The 20,533-nt window shown below is 39.0% G+C and overlaps 2 protein-coding genes across 6 annotated transcripts in view; one reads left to right on the top strand and one right to left on the bottom strand.

The window, feature by feature from the left end:
- Window positions 1–1,571: 1,571 nt before the first annotated feature.
- DEPDC4 (DEP domain containing 4) lies at window positions 1,572–12,037 on the bottom strand. Its single transcript, XM_055336454.1, is given in 6 exon segments — window positions 1,572–1,753; window positions 8,962–9,122; window positions 9,721–9,840; window positions 9,842–9,883; window positions 9,885–10,068; window positions 11,659–12,037. Coding segments are annotated over 6 exon segments (1,068 nt in total).
- Window positions 12,038–12,365: 328 nt separating this feature from the next.
- Window positions 12,366–20,533, top strand: part of SCYL2 (SCY1 like pseudokinase 2) — a 62,826-nt gene continuing 54,658 nt past the window's right edge. Inside the window, exons 1-2 of one of the 5 annotated variants that reach the window (XM_055336387.1) lie at window positions 13,149–13,322; window positions 16,678–16,708. The gene's annotated coding sequence lies outside the window, so the exon portion shown is untranslated. Of the gene's footprint in view, window positions 12,566–13,148; window positions 13,323–16,677; window positions 16,709–16,901; window positions 16,921–20,533 lie in introns of those variants that run through there. The other 4 variants (XM_055336385.1, XM_055336390.1, XM_055336386.1 and 1 more) reach the window with 4 other exon arrangements.

The raw sequence follows: 20,533 nt of genomic DNA, 5'->3' as shown, positions 1-20,533 counted from the left end.
ATTGGAGTTCAATTTGCCAACATATAGCATAATACCCAGTGCTCATCCCTCCAAGTGCCCCCCTCAGTGCCCATCACCCAGTCACCCCAACCCCCCTCCCACCTCCCTTTCCACTACCCCTTGTTCGTTGCCCAGGGTTAGGAGTCTCTCATGTTTTGTCACCCTCACTGATATTTTCACTCCTTTCCCTTTATTCCTTTTCACTAATTTTTATATTCCCCAAATGAACGAGACCATATAATATTTGTCCTTTTCCGATGGACTTATTTCATTCAGCACAATACCCTCCAGGTCCCTCCAGGTCTCTTTATTATTTATTCATAGAGACACACACACAGAGAGAGAGAGGACAGGACAGACAGACAGACAGAGAAGCAGGCTCCACGCAGGGAGCCCGATGTGGGACTGGATGTGGGACTTGATCCCGGGTCTCCAGGATCACACCCCGGGCTGCAGGCGGCGCCAAACTGCTGGGCCAGTGGGGCTGCCCTATTTTTAACTCTTTGAGGAACCTCCACACAGTTTTCCAGAGTGGTGTTCTGTTATTATTTGAAAAAAAGATACTAAATATTTGCCCAATCAAGATGCATTTTTATTCCACCATAACATATGTGACGAATTATCTTCTAGATTCTCATGTTGCAGATGAAAAGTTTAATGCCAGTTGAATTACTTTTCAACTGGAAATGCCAACCGATATACGGCCACCTGGCTGCTGTTTCCTGCAGTGGAGTCTAAGGAAACCCTGTTTCTCTGATGGTATCCCTTTGCTCTCCCTGTCTCAAAGGCCGAGGAACACTCAGCCATTGTTTGGGTCTTTCTTGGCTCATTGTGAATTAAAGAAACCTACCATGTGCAAATAGGACCACAGTTGACTAAGTGGGTCCACAGGTCCCTATCACCTAACACCTCCCAGGATCTGAAGCTTTCTGGTTCTCAGCCTTAGAGTCTAATGTTCTTTTCTTATTTGGCTGATGTGGGAGAAAGCATCAGATATCAGGATCTCCCTGCTGGAATCCTAACAGGACCCAAGGTTTTATACTTCTAGTTATTGAGAGCTGATTTATGCAAGAGTGATGGGTACTTTGGAGTTAGGAGGGAGACTCATTCAGGTTATATGGTTTCCTGAGCATCTCCACAAATGAATCTGGTTTTTTGATAGGGCTTATCTCATTGGACTGTGATGTTTTGTTCTATGAATATCTCCCCTACGAGGTGATAGATTCTTGCAGGGCAGAGATAAGCAAACTGGTAGAAATTGTTGGTTTTGTTATCTTAGGGTCATAAAGCAATGATAGAACCTTGGAAAACACTCAGGGTTGGCACAAGGAATGGATGATTGACAAATCATTACTGAATTCATATGAATGAAACCACTCTGATTTCCAACGATCTCATAGGTCATAACCGGTGATTTTCTATGTTAGATCAAATAAGAATTCACAATAATTTATAAAACAGAGATGTTGTTAGCATATATGTATGGTTGTGTTCTTAGAACTTAACATGCCAAGGACAAAATATGTGAAAGGATTTTTTAGCTATAAATTATTTAAAATAAAAATGATCATTTACTCAGGTAGACATAAGCTTAGAACAACCTCTCTGTCTAGAGAAGTGTTTGAGAGAATAAGATCTTCCTCCTTACTTAACTGAAGAATTTGTATTTTAATTGAAGCCTCCAAAATATTTTCCAAGAATGGAAGGTGAATCAGTTGAAAAATACATAGCAATATCTGTGGTTTCCAAACAGCTTAAAACAGAATTAAGTAACCATCAGGTTGATAAATAACATCCACACAGCCAACCAATATTATAAAATTCTTTCATACCTAAATGAAAAAAAAATAAAAGTTACCTTAATATGATATAATAAATGAATTTAATGTTAGGATCATTTAAATTTACTGAATTACAATTTTTCTTTCCAAAATTAACCTTTAAATAGACATCAAAGTCACAAGTCACATTGATTTTATTTTCTACTAAGGTTGATTATAAAATGATATGATTTAGCTTTTATTGGTTGGTTTGTTTATTCATTTTTTAAGTAGGCTGCATGCCCAGCATGGAGCGCAGCATGGGGCTTGAACTCACAACCCTAAGATCAAGAGTTGGCTGCTTAACTGACTGAGCCACACAGATGCCCCTGATCTAGCTTTTATTTATTTTTTTAAAATTTTTTTAACATTTTACTTATTTATTAATGAGAGACAGAGAGAGAGAGAGAGAGAGAGAGAGAGAGAGGCAGAGGGAGAAGCAGGCTCCATGCAGGTAGCCTGATGTGGGACTCATGGCAGGACTCCAGCATCACGCCCTGGGCTGAAGGCGGCGCTAAACTCCTGAGTCACCTGGGCTGCCCTGATCTAGCTTTTATTTATTTTTTATTTTTTATTTTTTTAAATTTTTATTTATTTATGATAGTCACACAGAGAGAGAGAGAGAGGCAGAGACACAGGCAGAGGGAGAAGCAGGCTCCATGCACCGGGAGCCCGACGTGGGATTCGATCCCGAGTCCCCAGGATCACGCCCTGGGCCAAAGGCAGGCGCCAAACCGCTGCGCCACCCAGGGATCCCTGATCTAGCTTTTAAAGCCAACAATAGGTTAATTCCAAATTAAAAAAACTACTAGTCAAACTTATGAATTATTGTACACATCTGAGATAATATGAGATTACTAATTATAATTTTACTCAAAAAGGCAGAGATAACTGTAGTTTCTTATTTTTAAATTAAAATATAGTATTAGGTTAATCTTAACTTGAGTTTCTGGTCATTCCTCTTTAGAGTTCATGAAATTTTTCATTATCCTAATTATGAGATCATAATTAACGTTTTGTTTTTCCTTTAAATCAAAATTATAAAAGTAGTAGCTATAGTAAATCTTTCACAGAGCTATCAAACTGGTAACCTATGTATTAAATTTGGACCATAACTATGGATTGTTTGGTTGTAAAGTATTTTGAATAAAATTAACTTGTATAAAAATGGCAGCTTTCATGTAAAATTTTGGGTTTCAAGCTTCCCTATAAAAAAATTCATAAGATCTCATAAAACACCAGGTTTGAATTCAAATACTTGAGCACAGAGAGTTGATACAAGTTAGTGGTTACCCCCTTTGGATTGGCATGTTGTTTCCGGTTCACCACAAACCCAACCACTCCATTGTATCCCAGCGTGGTAGGGCCTCAGTTACCATTTTCATGATACTGTCCTGGTTTTTTTCTATAGTAAAAATCAATTTCCCTGTACATATTTATATGTCTATGATAAATGGGAAAAGAAAAAATAGCTTGTGAGGGCTATACATTTCAAGCAAAACAATGCTATATATATATATATTTTTTTACATGTCTGATATTTAAGTACTCCCTGGCTCTCTGATCTCTCTGGCTCCCAAAAACTTCTTAGTTTGCTACCTTTGAGTTAATGGCCAAAAATCAAATCAACAACCTTTTAGTAAAGATTTGAGATCATACATGGCCCCTAATCAATCAGGCCATGTTAGTACCAACCTTTTGGCCTGGTACTGAATAGGTGTTAGAAAAAGATATATAAAGACTAATGGACCTTTAGAAGCCAAACTCTAAGTAAGAGAGACTGGGATAGCCACATATGAAATGTGCAAAGGCAAGTTTTATGAAGTCACTGAGAAGGACAAATAGATATATTATAAGTAAGTCCAAAACTGGAAAAAAAAGAGTATTCTGCAGGAGCATCAAGACAGGACGTTAATTTATTCAACAAATGTTTATTGAGACTTATTTTGTGCTAGACACTGTTCTACATGCCAGGAATATAATGATACCCCAACCAGGCAAAAATCCTTGCCCTAATGGAGCTTATATTCTAGGGTGGAGGGGAGGGATGCAATAAATAGACAAACAAAAAACGAAATATGTCGTGTGTTGGTTAGTGGTAAGTTCTATGGAGAGAAAAGAAGAGAAGCAGGGCAAGATGGGGTAGTATTGCGATTTTAAATAAGATGTGTGGGAACTAACATTGGGAAGATGATATGTAAGCAAGGATCTCAAAGAGATGGAGCAGAGAAATGTGCGTGTCGAGAATGCAGCAGCTCAATGCAGAGATGATAAACAAAATAGCTCATTCTGTGCAGTGAAATAAAACTCAAGAAGGATATATTTTTTTAAGATTTAGGGGGGAGTAGGAGCGGGGGGGGGAGGAGGAGCAGAGAGAGAGAGGGAGAAAGACAAGTAGATTCTCTGCTGAGCATAGAGCCCAACTTAGGGCTTCATGTCATGCTCTGAGCCGAAATCAAGAGTCGGCCGCTTAACCAACTGAGCCACTCAGGCCCCACAAACTCAAAAAAGGATATTGTGGCAACACTTACCATCACCACGGTCATCTTTATGGAGCAGTTCATATTCAAGTGACCATTGTGCTGAGTGATGAGGATGCAAGGGGGAGAGCATCTGCATCTGATGAATGTACAATTTGTCCAGTGTTTAGGATAGCTTATGCACACACACACACACACACACATGTGCACCAGGTATATATGCATAGGATGTATATATAAAAAGAAGATATTATTCAATGAGGAGACTGTACTTGCGCCATTAATCCATGAAACTTTTATACACCCTACCCACAGTGAGGCGCTATGTTATTCAATGTGGATGCAGTGGTGGATGAGAAAAGGACTGTCCCTAAGTACCTCACACTATAGTGGGAATAAAGACAAGTAAACAGGCAATTTAATGAAGTGTACAAATGTTTTAGTAGGAGGAATACAGTGTGTTCATTAGGATGCAAATTTTGTTTTGACTGAGGAAACCTTTGTCCAAACATATTCTGGAAGTCAAGTGAAACCTATTAACGGTAGAGTTGCCCTAGCTGATATAGGCAGTTGAGAGACCTACCCTACACAGGTGCGGGAGAGGTTGATTCTGTACCCTAACATTTCTAAAATGATACACATATGTTCTTGCAACATTAGTCATAATATTATTAGTAAAAAAATCAAATAACTGTAAAAAGCAAACAAATGTCAGCAGAGGTGGTTCATCTTAATGCTTCTTGCCAAACAGATGCAAATTTGCAGTGAATCCTGCAGCGATCACACTGCTTTACCACTGTTGGCAGAGTTCTCAATTCAAGTGAAGTAGTTCTTGCAGTTATTGGAAAATTAAGAAATGGCTTTTCTCATAAATAGGGGAACTAATATTTCTATTTCTTGACTGACATTTATATAGGTGTGTTTCCAATTGCATACCTTTAACCAGCCTTTTTTTTTTTTAAAGTAAGCTGTACATTCATGGGGCTTGAACTCACAACCAGAGATCAAGAGTCACATGATTTCTTTTCTTTCTTTCTTTCTTTCTTTCTTCTTTCTTTCTTTCTTTCTTTCTTCTTTCTTTCTTTCTTCTTTCTTTCTTTCTTTCTTTCTTCTTTCTTTCTTCTTTCTTTCTTCTTTCCTTATTAAGATTTTTAATTTATTCACTTGAGAGAGGGAGAGAGAGAGAGAGAAAGAGAGAGCATGAGTGAGAGCAGGAGGTTGGGGCAGGAGGAGGGGAATCACAGAGAGAGGGAGAAGTAGACTCCCTCTTGAGCAGGGTGTCTGGGGATCATGACCTGAGCTAAAGGCAGACACTTAACTGACTGAGCCACCTAGATGCCCCAAGAGTCACATGCTTTTATCAACAATAGCTAAATTATGGAAAGACCCCAAATATCCACTGACTGATGAATGGATAAAGAAGATGTGATACACACATGCAGTGGAATAATTACTCAGCCATTCAAAAGAATGAAATCTTGCAAGAAAAAAAAAAAGAATGAAATCTTGCCATTTGCAACAACGTGGATGGATAGAGAGAATATTATGAAATGAGTGAAATGAGTCACAGAAAGACAAATATCATGATTTCACTCTCATGTGCAATTTAAGGAACAAAACAGATGAACATAGGGGAAAGGGAAAAAAAGAGAGAGGTAAACCGTAAGGGAGACTCTAAACTATAGGGAACAAACTAAGTTACTGGAGGGGAGGTTGGGGGGATAGGCTAAATGGGTGATGGGCATTAAGGAGGGAGGGCACTTGTGATGAGCACTGGCTGTTATATGTAAGTGTTGGAACACTAAATTCTTCTCTGAAACTAATATTATACTACATGTTAATTAACTAGAATTTAAACAAAAATTTGAAACATAAAAGAAAAAAAAGAGTCATATGCTCCACCAACTGAGTCAACCCGGACCTTTAACCAGCCATGTTTTGCCAAATGCACTTTCTTCAAAAAGTTTTGGTTTGAAAATTTAACTTCCAAGCAAGTAAAATTTTTTTTTTTGCATTAAATACAAGAACAGTCAATTTTAACATTAGTTCTCTTTTGCAAACCTTTTTTTACAAACAAAAACAAAGACAACCCCTTCTCCCCAAACTACTAGATTTAAGAGGCTTTTGAAGATGAAGAGATTTCTTATTAGTAACTTATTAAAAACTCCTCTGAAAACTATGCTTTTATGAGAAAGAACTAAAATAATGTTTGTGTTTCTCTATTCCGAAGGCTGACACATTCAGTTGTGATAAAGGGCAAACATGCCAAATACGTTTCACTCATTCTCATTTTATAAGTTAGCAACACTTTGCTGCAATAAGAATGATAAAGCACTGATAAAAGTATGGAAATCTAAGTCCAAATCTTGATGCCATTAGTTAAGTGTGGAAACTTGGCAACTTATCTAATTTTTCTGTTTCTTTATCTATAAAATAATCAGTCTAAACTAAAGCAGTGGTTTCCAGACCTGGCTGATTCTTGTTTTAACATAAAAACTCTCTTTTTTCTTTTTACAAAACTTAATAGTTTGTTTTGTGACTTAATGTTTAGAATTTCAGGCTAAATGGTATAGATTTAAATCTACCCATATTCCTCCTAATTTCATCCAACATTTTTTTATTAAATATGTCACACGTAAAAGAGTATATAAAAACATGTACTATTTAAAGCGTTTTGGGCGGGGTGGGCCTGGGTGACTCAGTCAGTTGAACATCTGACTCTTGGTTTTGGCTTGGGGTCACCATCTCAGGGTCCTGGGACTGAGTGGGCTCAGCACTCAATGTTAAAAGTCTGCTTGAGATTCTCTCGCTTTCCATCTGCCCCTCCCACCACTCATGCTCTCTCTCTAAAATAAATAAAATCTTTACAAGAAGCAAATTAATAGATGTACACAAAACTGAAAGATCATGAAACGGCATTATTATAAGCATGCTGTTTAGAAATAGGAGATACAAGTTATAAATGGTTGCCTCTCAGGAACTGAGTGAAAGTAGCAGGGTAGGGAACTCCGAGTTTTTGTTAATAAAACCTGTAGGACCATTTGAATGTATCACATTCAATAATAATATTTTTAAAAATACATCAGAATGCCAGCTTTCTTCCTATACTGTGTCTTAGGGATTCATTTATCCTTCAGAGTCTCAGTTTCCCCAACCATTACATGGGAGTTTTATCCCTTACTCAGGCCTATTGTTAGGTTATAAATAATATATACAAAATGCATAACAAATTGTGTAGTACAAGGAAAGGCCCAATAACTGGAAGCTATTTTTATTAGTGTATTTACTGATAAATTACACTCATCTTTATGTTAGGAATTTCTAGAGATATACTATATCCCCAAGGGGAAGTGATGGGACAATTTTTTTTAAAGATTTTATTTATTTATTTATTCATCACACACACACACATACACACACACACACACAGAGGCAGAGACACAGGCAGAGGGAGAAGCAGGTTCCATGCAGGGAGCCCGATGTGGGACTCAACCCGGGTCTCCAGGATCACGCCCTGGGCCAAAGGCAGCACTAAACTGCTGAGCCACCCAGGGATCCCCAATTTGCTTTTTTTTTATTCGTAGTACATAAGAATCACTTCCACTTGGTTCCTCATCTTCTGCCCATCCAGTAGTCTTCCTCAGGGTTCTCTTCTAGGCCCTCTTCTCTTATTATTGCTCTACTTTGGGCACTTTATCTTTCCTTTATCACACTTCTCCTGATTATTGTTATTTTTTTGCTCCTCCAAGGTGGAAATCATTCCTGTCTTGCTTCTTTAATGGTTTAAGCAAATGCAGCAAAAGATGTAACCACTAATGAGCTATGTATGCATCCCTCCTAACTGCCTGGGTATGAGGCTTTTCTTTCCACCTTCAGCGGCATCATAAGGAGAAAACTGCAAGTAGATGAAGTAAGAGGAGTAGAACAACAGGTTGCTTAGTTTGTCCTGAAATGTGAAAGTTAGGGAGATGTTTGGGAAGGGCCTATACAATGGAAAAAGGATACCCTTGCAAAAGATGGTCTTGGATTATAGATGGTAAGGACTGGTAATGAGCTTACATGTCTTTTTTTTTTTTTCTGGTAGTATGGATGATAGAACCTGATCATGGTCATTGTAAAAAATAAATATTATTGGATTTATGCTGCCTCACTTGTCTGATGCAATCACTACGTAGAAGGAAGCTCTAATAGAGGAGTAGAGAATCAATACGATAACCACTACTTTAATCATATTTGAAAAGTCAATTCTTGGAGATAGTCAAGAGATCAGTGGTTACCAGCAATTAGGAGGATGGGAAAGATGAAGAGGTGAAGTATAGAGATGTTCAGGCAGTGAAACTATTCTGTATGATTCTATAATGTTGGATGCATGTCATTATACATTTCTCAAAACTCATATAATATAACAACACAAAGAGTAAACACTAATGTAAACTATGTGGTTTGAATGATAATGATGAACCAGAGTAGGTTCACAGAGTGTAACAAATATATCACCTTGGTACAGGATGTTGATGTGTAATGGGGGCAGGGGATACATGTGGATTCTACTTTCTGCTGAATTTTTTTGTGAACCTAAAACTGTTCTAAAAAAATTAAGTAACTTAAAAAATCAGTTCTTCCTTACAAATTTCTGAAAGAATAACGACAACTGAAATAACCTTCTTTTGAAAGTGAGAGAACATGGATATTTGGAGGTAAAGCCACATTCCTACTCATTGTATGAATAAGTTCCTCTAATCTTTCCTCACCAATCCCTTGTGCTGGAGGATTTGAAATAATTTCATCTCCTAGTCTGTTAGGAAATAATATGTGAACTTTTCTATTATACTATATGTGGGATCAAAATTTCAAATATACATTTTAACCTATTAAAACTTATTTAGACATTTCCTATTTCCACAAAGGATTTCAGGGAGGTTACAATAAAATACATGAGTAATAAATTTATTAGATAATAGAGCATCACCAAAAGAGGACAAATTAGGATTATAAATAAAAGAGAAAGAATATATGTTAATTCCAAAGTCATTATGATTACTATGATGTGATAGAAAATTTTTACTGTGAGTTTTCTGATAACCTTGGATCTTTTTACTTTGGCTAAGTCATTTTTCAAAATTATAAAGCATTATGATCAAAGAAGATACAAGTTTTCCTGGTATAAATTCTTAAAAAAATTTATGTGGTACTGTCTTCCAGAGCAGTTTTAGAGCAAATGCAGACATGGATTAATTTCCCCATGGCTTTTCTTTTATTGGCTTCCGAATAAAACAAAAAACATAACATTTAAGTTTTGCTCAATGAAGACTGTTCCATAAGAGCCTAAACACAATGTATTACAGTATCTTGGCTAACACTAACCTTAAAGATTCCTTTGCTTATATTTCATCAGGTAACCCATTCCCAGATTCCTTTACTTCTTCTGAAAAAAAAAATAAAAAATATAAGATAATTTATGGCTTAGGAACCTGTAGAGACTACTGTTTGAATCTTCAAATTCTAATTCCTTTTAATTTTTCAATAGCTTTGTGATTGAAAAATACTTTGTGATTCATTAGAACTTGACAAACTCCGTTCAGAGGTGTCATTACTTCTTAGGCACTTATTTTGCATTAGATGACTTAATACTACATCAATGGCATTAGAACCAGTAAAACAGTCTTTGCATGTTTATAAATTATGCCTCCTTTTAACTTCCGCTTGAGTCTGAAGAGAGTGAATAATACCATCCTATAGCTGAGTAGATTGAAAAGGACCAGAGCATCCTGAAAAGAAAAAAATTAAATGTTTTTTACAAATTTAGGTGACACAAAAACATGTAAGTTTCCCGGTTTTGACAACCTTATGCTTTTATATGGCATCTCTGCTGCCAGTGTCTCCAGTTTTTCCTCCTCTCATCTTAAGTAAGCTATAACTTATTTACTAAGATTGCACCGTTTGTCTGCTGATAAAAAGAGTAAACCCAGGAACTTGCTTTACTGATATGAAATATGTTATTGTGTGAATTATATACCCTTAGTGTTGCATGATTAACTACTAGTGACACTTAATCTTGAATAATATTATTTTAGGGGATATTTAAAAGGAATGCACACACACACATTGGAGTCTTGAGTATTAGAGCTGCAGCTTCAAGAGGCTCTTTGCTTTCTCTTTTTTCTTTTTGCCTATTTTTGGGCAATGGCAAGCTTTTCATGAAAGAGATCTAGGGCAAGGAGCTGAATAAAACTAATCAATTTATCTACCAGTTATTCTGTAAGAAAAAAATTTGTGAGGAATAATGAAAACCTGAAAACAATAAAAATGTTGATCATCTGGGGGAACATTTAAGTAAATTATGTCATAGACTTACTGTGGAATATTGAACAGTAGGGAATTTGGAAGAGTAAGATTTATAGCACTGGAGGATTTCATTAAGTATGTAAAACAAAACAAAAATGAAAGACAAGTAGACATGTGTATACTATCATCTTAGTTATATAAAAATGAATTCCTGAATTACAAACATATATATGTAAATAAATAGAAAGGTCTAGAAGGGTCACCTTCAAACAATTAACCTTGTGTTCACGGTTTATTCTACATATTTGTGAACTTTCTAATAATAAACATTTATACAGGGTGCCTACGTAGCTCATTGGGTTAAGCCTCTGCCTTTGGCTCAGGTCGTGATCCCTGGCTCCCTGGGGAGCCTGCTTCTCCCTCTGCCTATGTCTCTGCGTCTCTCTCTGTTATCTCTCATGAATAAATAAAATATTTTTCAATTAGTTGGAGATAGTAAAATTTTTCTTTTTAAAATTTTTAATTGAGATATAATTCACATACCACAAATTCACCTTTTAAAAAAATTTATATCTTCATTTTTTAATTATTTAAAATGTACAATTCAACGGGTCTTTAAAGTGCATTTACGAAGTTGTGCAACCGCCACTGCGATCAAAACCCATACTTCAGCAGTCACTCCTCAATCTTCCGTATCCCGGTGAATTTTTAATTAAAACACTTTTTAGAATGACAAGGTACTAAGTTGAAACACCTAGACTGGTTTCTCGGGGTTGTGTTGTTAGAATCCTAGAATTTAAGCTCTTTCCTCCCTTGACTGGAAACGGGATGTCCAATTCCACATTATAGCCTGATGTTTACGACAAAACGACAGTAATAGAAGCCCCATCTATTAGGCCGAGATCCTGTGGATCGTGCGCAGTGTGGGGCAGGCAGTGGGACGTGGACCGGGAGGAATCCGAGGAGGCGGCGAGCGAGGGATGGGCGAGTCGGCCGAGGGCAGGGTGCAGTGGGGTGGAAAGGCGAGGAGCCTGGGATTGGTGCTGACAAGGTAAGGCCATCGGCCCCGTAACCTTCCTTAAACAAGCAGGCCGGGTTAAGGAAATACTTCTCGCGCTTGCCGCCTCCTACTTTAACTCTCTGTGGTTCTAAGTGTAGCCTTCTGAGCGGCAGCAGCAGCATTGGCGTCCTCTGGGAACTAAGGAGAAATGCAGAGTCAGACCCTACTCCCAACTGCATCTGAACAAAGCCCCCAGATGATCCGAGTGCGTACTGATGTTTGCGAGGCACGGCTTTCCCGGAACCGCAGGGAGAGCGCAGGGAGAGCGCAGGGAGAGCAGCTCCGGAGAAGCGGAGCAGCGGTTCGTCATCCAGGACCAGACAGAGCAGGTGCGCCGGGGAGGAGCGGCCCTCGGGAGCCAAGTCCGAGCCACCCGCTTCTTCAGGACGCATTTGGTTAGGATCTATAGGGCTCTCGGTCCTCCTGTCCCTGCAGAAGGCACCGTCAGGGCTCACGAAGGCCCGTCCGCCCGGCCCTGGATGGGGAAGCTCCCTCCGGCGGCCCGAGCCGCCCAGCCGCCCAGCCCAGCCGCCGGGTCAGAAGCACGGTCGCCGGCGCTGCGCCTCAGGCTCCGCCCCTGGCTCGTAACACCGCCCCCGAGCGCCGGGCCGGGGCGGGGCCTGCATTCCCGGCCCCGCCCCCTTCCGAGCCCGCCGGAAGTGACGTCATGGTCCGACTGGCCGGTCTCTCGGTCTTCTTCCCCCTCCCGTACTCTTCTTCCTCCCCAGTCCCTCCCCTCCCCTCCCCCTTCCCTCCTCCGGCTCCAGCCTCTGAGGCCGCGCGGGCGGAGGACGCTATGGAGTGAGGGGCGGCGACGGCGGCGGCCGGGCGCTAAGGCTGAGCAGGAGCAGCCGGGAAGCGTTTGGGGGGGCGGGGGAAACAAGCTCCAGCGCCGCCCCTCCGGGGAAAGAGGGGAAGAGGTGAGTGACCGCCCGCGGGCACCGGGCGATCTCCTCCACCTGCCGCCCTCCGTGTTGGGCTCCTGAGGCCCGCGAGGAGGGAATGGGGAAGGACCCGCACCCCGGGGTAGGCCTCCCGAGGCTCTTGGAGCTGGTGACTGTTGCCTGGTGACAGCCCTGCCGGCTGCCGGCCGGGACGGTGGGCGCCCGCGCGAAGCCGGGGCTGGGGGAGTGGCGAGCTCCGGGGAGCGGATCCGAGAGGCCCGGGTCCCCCGAAGAGGCCTCGAGGCGACGGGGGACCAGGGCCGGAGTCGTCTGCGGGAGGGAGAGCCCCTTTCTCGGGCCCTGGAGCTCGGGTTTCCGCGGTGGACATCTCGGTTCCCTTTTGGGAAATTGGAGCCGCCTCCGCCCCGGTCAGTCCGGTGGTCTGCACCTGATGACCTGGGTTCCCAACAGCGCCCCGCCGCCCGCGTCCTTTCCGACGGTAGCTGTAGTTCTGGAACGGAAGCTTATTGTGTGCGGTGGGTGGGGCAGGTGTGTTGTGAAGACTGACACCCCCCGCGGTGGCTCCTGCACTCTTGTTTTCCTAAGCGGGAGAGAAAGGTTGGAGGAAGGTTTAGAAGGATCAAGCTTGAAAAAACTTCTTGGGATCCCACTGAATACATACTTCCGATCGCTCATTACGGAGACCAATACTGTCAGGCCAACGCCTATAACTATCTTCATGAGACTGGACTCGGGCAACTTAAAAGTGCCATGTCAGGACTGCCTTAAAATTGTAAGTGCAAACTAGTTTTTTGTAGATGAAATTCAGGCATTATTTGTATGATTATTTTTTAATTTTTTTATATATTTTATTACATACTGGATTCTATGAATAATAAGTTTTCCAAGTAGCGTTTGCACCCCGCTCCATTCTGGAAAATTAACATAATTTAATGAAAATGCCCCAAACCTGCCTGTTACTTTAAAACTGATCATGTTCTGGTAGTGGCTTGAAAGTCAGATACTTGAAGCTTCCTTATAGACTTTGCAGGATTTTTTTTTGTCTGGCCTCCTGTCTTATTCTTTAAAATAAACGTTAATTTAAAAGCTTAAAATGGTTTATCAGGCGAGTGTATAAATAGAATTCTCGAGACAATATTACATTAGTCATAAAAAGATGCTTTTGGAGGATTGTGTTAAAGGAAAGGAACCTAGTGGAAGGTAAGGACCTTCCTTCTGTTCAGATCCACTTTACTCACATGCCAAAACCTATTCTTTTCTCTTTAAGATCAATAAGCAGCCAATAAAAACAGACACATTGTACTTCTATACAACAGAATACTTCTGAACAAATCAAACCAATAATTGTGAATAACTACCCTACCTACGTTTCAAATTCATTATTTACCCCCCAAGAAAAATAGGTTCTCTTGCTGTGTTTAGCTGAAGAGACGAGCGTCATCATCCCTTTCTCTAGGAGAAGTGTGATATCTTCCTGTCTCTCATGACTCATAGTAGTCTTTCTAGAAGTCCTATTAATTGGGCCTCTTGAACATGTCCACTCTTCATCTTCAGTACTAGTACTGTAGTTCCAGCCATCATCATCTCTCCTTTGATGAAAACGAGCTTCCTAGATGTGGCCTACTTGCATTTACTGTGGTCAGATCTGTAGTTTTCCACACCAGGTTGAGTGACTTTTTCAAAATGCAGATCTAATCACATTATCTTCGTGTGTAAAGCCCTTCAGTGGCTTTCATTGTTTTTAAGGGAAATTAGCATCCGGAACAGTCTGTTTTGGTCCCTGGTTGCCTTTTCAACGTCTTCTCCACAGTGCTTTCTGGCATTCTTCTCTCCTAGAGTCAGTTCTTTCTGTTCTGCTTCAAGTACATGGCTTTTAGTTATGATACTTTCTCTGCCTGGAAATACACTTCTTTTCCTGTTACTGCCTGTTCAGCTCAGTTCAGGGAAGACTGCTGGTTAGGATAGAGTCCCATAATGATATGTTCACATGACGCCATTGCAGAGTTGCTGTATTTATTAATTCTTAATAAATTAATGAGATATTTCTCATATGCTGTGTAAGTGCTTAATAAATGTTGAGTGAGTTCATTCAGTGCTTAATCTGCTAGGTAGTAAGCATTTTATGTGTTGTCATCCTTTTTTTTTTTTTTTTTAAGATTTTATTTATTTATTCATGAGAGAGACAGAGAGAGAGGCAGAGACCCAGGCAGAGCGAGAAGCAGGCTCCATGCAGGGAGCCCCATGCGGGACTCAATCCCAGGACCCCAGGATCATGACCTGAGCCGAAGACAGACACTCAACCATTGAGCCACCCAGGCCCCTGTGTCCTCTGAACAACCACTTGATATATATGGGTGGCAGGTCCCCCTTTTTATGGATTAGAAATAGTATTAGGGAGTAGTTGGTGGTCCCAGTGCTAATAAGTATTAGAACAGGCATTTGAACCCAGGTTTCCTTGCCACTGAGGATTGTGTACTTACTCCTATAACATTTAATTCTCACATTGCATCAGAACACCTGGGGAGCTGCTCAAAATACAAATATCCTGACTGCACATTTACAGATTCTGATTCCAAAGGTCTGAGATAGTAGATAGGCATCTGTGTGATTAGCAAGTTAGCCAGTCATTTGGATGTTATTATTAGATGTTATTTAGATGTTCATCAGTGTTTGAAAACCATTGCCTTAGACAACATTTCACTGCTTTATGAGTTACAGTTTTTACACGTTTTACTTCACTGTATTTCAGATTTTGTATGTTCTTAAAGCAAGGAAGAACTATAGACCTGAGGAAGTGAACTTAGTTGTCAGTTTAATTTCCTACCCAGTTTTTCCTTTTCCCCCTTCTCCAGTTTAACGGGCTGAGTAGTGAGATGCTTGCCACCCCAGTGCTGCTAGTTTTTTGAAATGATGGTAATTTTAAGAATCTGATTGCGTTTCTGTAGTAAAAACTACACTAAGTACATGGGCTTAAAGTGCCTTCAAAAGAGTTGGATGTGATCTCTCCTCAGATCTTATGGTTCAGATTACTAATTTGATATTTAAGCATATGTTGCCTTATAATTTCTCATGTTGCCTTTTAAGTCTTTGGTACAGTGTTCTTAAGTTTGTAAAGTGATGGAATGTTTTACTTCTTGTTTGTTGTTTCTCCTGCACCTAGTGTGGTGCTTTACACATAGTAGGTAACCAATAATTTGTTGAACAGACTGTGCATCTCTGTTCATTCCTAAGGCGTGTTAATATTTTATGTTTTTCTTAAATCAGGTTTGTCTCCTGTAAGTAATTTGTTCTAGCTCAATTGATAATTATTAGATACTTTATGTAGCTGTAAAGAGAATGATTGTCTTTGGCTGGTGTAATCTTTGTTTTTTGAATAAGATTAAACATGATGGAAATGCCAAAGGATACTGCTAACCTTTTTTTTTTTAAACTGTATCTTTTTATTTTTTTTAATTTTTTTTTTTTATTTATTTATGATAGTCAGAGAGAGAGAGAGAGAGAGAGAGGCAGAGGCAGGGGGAGAAGCAGGCTCCATGCACCGGGAGCCCGACGTGGGATTCGATCCCGGGTCTCCAGGATTGCGCCCTGGGCCAAAGGCAGGCGCCAAACCGCTGCGCCACCCAGGGATCCCTAAACTGTATCTTTTTAAAGCTTATAGTAGTCTCTGAGTGCTCTCATAAGAAAAAAAAATGTAATTCAAGAATGTATCTCAGAGTCCTCTTTAGATGTAAACAGATAAGTACTGCATGTGGGAATGTAAGGTACGACATTTTTCCCAAATCTCATGAATCACTTTCCCCAAAAGTATTTGTGTCATGTTAATGTAATTTTTATATGAATCACAAAATCTCATTTTATGAATATTTAACTATATAAATCACTGTATATAAGTAATATTCTTTTATTTTCAGGCATTTACATAGAAGTCTCAGACACTTGTGCCTCTTCAAGGAATAAAACTATTTTGAGTTGATTGGTATTTATTTGCATTGTTCATTAGTGGTCAGTGTGTATTATTTTGTGCTTATTGAAAGACTGGTTTCTACTAGGTGCCGTGAGACTAATAAGCACTGAACAGAATTTCATTATCAGATGTAATCATAATAACTTTTTTATTTGCATTACAGAATTTCCATAACACATAAATACATAATACAGGTTAGTTCTACTTTTTAATATTTCATTCTTGGGGAAGTAAGGGATTTGCAGTTGTGTTACTTGAAAATGCAGGAATTTTTTTTTTTCATAAATCTAATTTTACCTACTATATTTCTGCTATTTCTAGAGTTTATGCGTAGGCAGACTGAAAGAATTGCCAATTCCTTTCAGCTACCTGCCATCAGGTGCTGTAACAGCCCAGCTTCTGGCAAGTATGTGTACAATTTTGTATTGCATCAGATTTACCTTCTGGTTCTACCAAAAGCCAAGTTATGGCTGAGCCAGATGTTAGAGAGTTATAGTCTTGGAATCATAATTAAGTTGTCCCAGATCTTGTTTTGACTGAGATTTAGAGGGAAAGATGAATGAATTTCAGGTAAATTCTGCTAGTGGTATACAGTGGGAAATGGCTTATATCCATGGACATTCCTGTTGTTTTATAGCTTTGTGTCTGGAAAAGATGGGCTTTTTTCTTTATCCAGCAATCAAGTGAAAATTTGAAGAGCTACTATTTTAAGAAAAGATATTTGGACTCTAAGTTTCTTATATGTTAAAGGGATGCTGCTAATAATTCAAAATCTCATTTAAATTCAGGTCTTCTTTTAGAAGTTCTTTCAGTTCATCTGTCTTCAGCCTTCTGTTACTCTCATGATATTCTTGGCTAACCTTTTTCAAGGTTTTAGCCTTAACTGCTGTACTGCTTATAAGCTCATGGTAATCAAAGTTTTGTCTTCAATCAAGGCTTTTTTCCCTAAGTTTTTGGCCTATGTATCTAAAAACCTACTAGATATATCTATATGTGAGTGTCATTCAGGCAACTCAACTTCAGTGTGTCCAAAATTGAATTCTTCCTCCACAAAACCAAGAGTTATCCCCTTTAAATCCTGCCTGGGTAAATGGCTTTGCCCTCTGTCTAGACTCTGAAATGGGAGACCTGATTGGGATTCCCAGTTTTGTCCCTTTTCTTTATCTATAGATAAAGTCACTAACTTCTCTTAGTTCTAACTTGTACTTGTTTCTAACTTTTTCTTTTCTTCCCTTCCTTACTATTTATTACCTTACTTCAGCAACCTCTCCTTCTGTTAAAATATGTTTAAAATTTGGTATATAGTACATAAAAGTATGTAGCAAAGTTTAATATGTAATTATAAAATAAATATCCATGGAACACCTTTGAAACCCCCTTCTTCCCACCATCTCTTCCCTATCTTCCCTGTCTCTATTTCCAGGTATCTTTTCCTTTGTCTTCTTGCTTTATATACATTCTAAATTATGGATATATATCATCCCTGAACTATGTGTTGATATTCTCTTTAGTCTTGCCATGTTCCCTATTCCCACTCTCTACTTGATTGGAGTGGTTGATCTTACTCATTCCTGAAACCCTTCTGTGGCATATTGCTTACTACTCATTGCTCTTGGTGATCTGGCTTTTGTTTCTTTTGCCATATTTCCCTGTTTCCTCCAGCTTTTATCTGAACTGCTTTGTTTTTACTTTATTCTCCCGTTCTCTGTCTTGTTCATTTCTATTCACCTTTAGAGACATCTCTAGCATTACCGTTTTGGGAAAACCTTCTCTCTCTTACTATTTTTTGTTTTGTTTTTGTTTTTTGGCTCCTGTAAGACTTGGTATTACTGTAGATTTTATCACTGTGGGCTAATGCTATAGTTCGTTTATGTCTCTGTCTCTTGCCCCTTTGATGATAAGATCTTTCATGGCTTATTTTTCCTTCTTTCTCCCAGTTTCTTATGTAGTATCAGGGACACAGTGGGTACTCAATAAATATTAAATAATTTATCAGGTGAATTTCCATGTCTACTCCTACCATGTGTACACTATCGTTGGCTCTGTTTGGATGACGAATTAGCTTCTCAGAATTGAATATTACCTCCGAAAATATCCTTTGTTTTCATACTGAGCTCTTTGTATTTCTCAAATCACATCATGATCTTCCTCCCTTACTGTGGTGTGGTAGGCACCTCTCTGTTTATTGCTCTTAATCTTTGCAGGTCTGAGTCTGCTGGCTACAGACTAAGTCCCCAAAGAGCAGAAATGTTTCCATTTACATCTGTATTCCCAATGTATAAGTAGTGCTTGGTGAGTTAGAGGAATGGGTATGCAGGTTTTAAAGAGGGTTTTTATGTCCCTTTACCTCCCCCATCAAAATCAGCAGCAGATGTTCATAGAGAACAACTTGGCATAGCAATAAATATTTTCATAATGCCAATAGCAACATTTTCTAACTGCTCACAGAAATGCAGCATTAAATTAAAAAGGGAAAGAGGATCTCTATTTCTGTTTCTAGACAGTTCAAGTCTTTCATAGAAGAAGGTAGGTCATATTTGCATAAATATAATTTAATTAACAGAAAAAAACTGGATATGAACTAGTGCTACCTTAGTCCAGGGGCCTTCCAAATATTTTTGCTTGTGTGTTTTCCAAATAATTTGGAAAAAAAGAAAAAGTACTTTTTTTGCATGTTTTTAAGTCGCTAGTATCTGAAATTTTTCATCAAGAGTTTTGATAGTTACAAAGGACCTAATTTCTAAATTGTTGCTTATTGTGATTATGTTTTACTTCTATCAAAACCTTGGAATTTTTGCTTATTAATTGGAATAAACTTGTTCTTATACATCCCTCTGACAGCCATCTTATTTCTTAATTGTAATTCTGTGATAGATAAGGCATGGGGGCTTGTTGTTAATATCTGCCCTAGAAGAAATAAAGCACAGCCTCTTTGAGTAGTTTTTCCCAAATTCCTTTTTGCTTTATTCTTAAGAGACTTTCAGTATTAATGCATTCTTGAATTTCATTTGCTGTATTCAAAGTTTTTTATATCCAGGCAAATGCCGTGTAATAAGATTGTGATGGCTGCAAAAAATTCTTTGGGCAAGTGGGAGAAAATTGTGCGGAAAGAATTGGTTAAGGAAGATTTACAGGATACCGACTTTGTCAGACAAATCAGTTGTAGGAAGGAGTAAACATGGAAGTGGAAGATTTGAAGAATGATAGAGTTCTAGGCCTTGTTTTGTGCCATGGACCCTTTGATAGTCTAGTGAAGCCTGTGGACCCCTTCTTAAAGCAATATTTTAGGGTCTTGTCAATTTCTACAAAAGCCCCTGGGATCCTGACGGGATTGCATGGAGTCCATAGATCAGTCGGGAAATTGGTATCTTAGCAATATTGAGTCTTCCAGTTCGTGGATGCAGTCTTTCCTTTTAAGTCTCCATCCGTTTTTCGTAGCAATTATTTGTTATTTTCATTGTCCAAATCTTATATATCTTGTTAAATTTATCCAATTGGTATTTCATGTTCTTGAAATGGTATTTTTAAAATTTCAGTGTTTGTTTCTTGGATATTGAAATAGACCCCCCCCCCTTTTTAAATGTTCTGTTCTTATATTCTTTAATGCTAAACTCATTTAGTTCTAGTAGCTTTTTTGTAGATTGCTTCTGACTTTCTGTGTACATTTTATTTTGTTCTAATTGTTTTGGCTAGGGACCTCCATTAGAATATTTAATTAAAGTGGTAAAAGTGGTTGTTTTTACTTTGTTCCCAAACATAGGGAGAAAGTTATCAATCTTCTATTTTTAAATGTAATATTAGTTGTAGATATTCAGAGATTCTATTTATCAGGTTGAGGAAGTTTGTTCATTCCTTCCTTCCTTCCTTCCTTCCTTCCTTCCTTCATTCCTTCCTTCCTTCCTTCCTTCCTTGTTTCCATCCATCCATCTATCCTTTTTTTAAAAAGTAGGCTCCATGCCCATTGTGGGGCTTGGACTCACAACCCAAGATTAACAGTTACATGTTCTTTTGAGTGAGCC

Source organism: Nyctereutes procyonoides, unplaced genomic scaffold (assembly GCF_905146905.1).
Source record: "Nyctereutes procyonoides isolate TBG_1078 unplaced genomic scaffold, NYPRO_anot_genome, whole genome shotgun sequence".
NCBI lineage: Eukaryota > Metazoa > Chordata > Mammalia > Carnivora > Canidae > Nyctereutes > Nyctereutes procyonoides.
The sequence above is the reverse complement of the archived record's forward strand: the minus strand, read 5'-3'. Positions and strand labels throughout refer to the sequence as shown.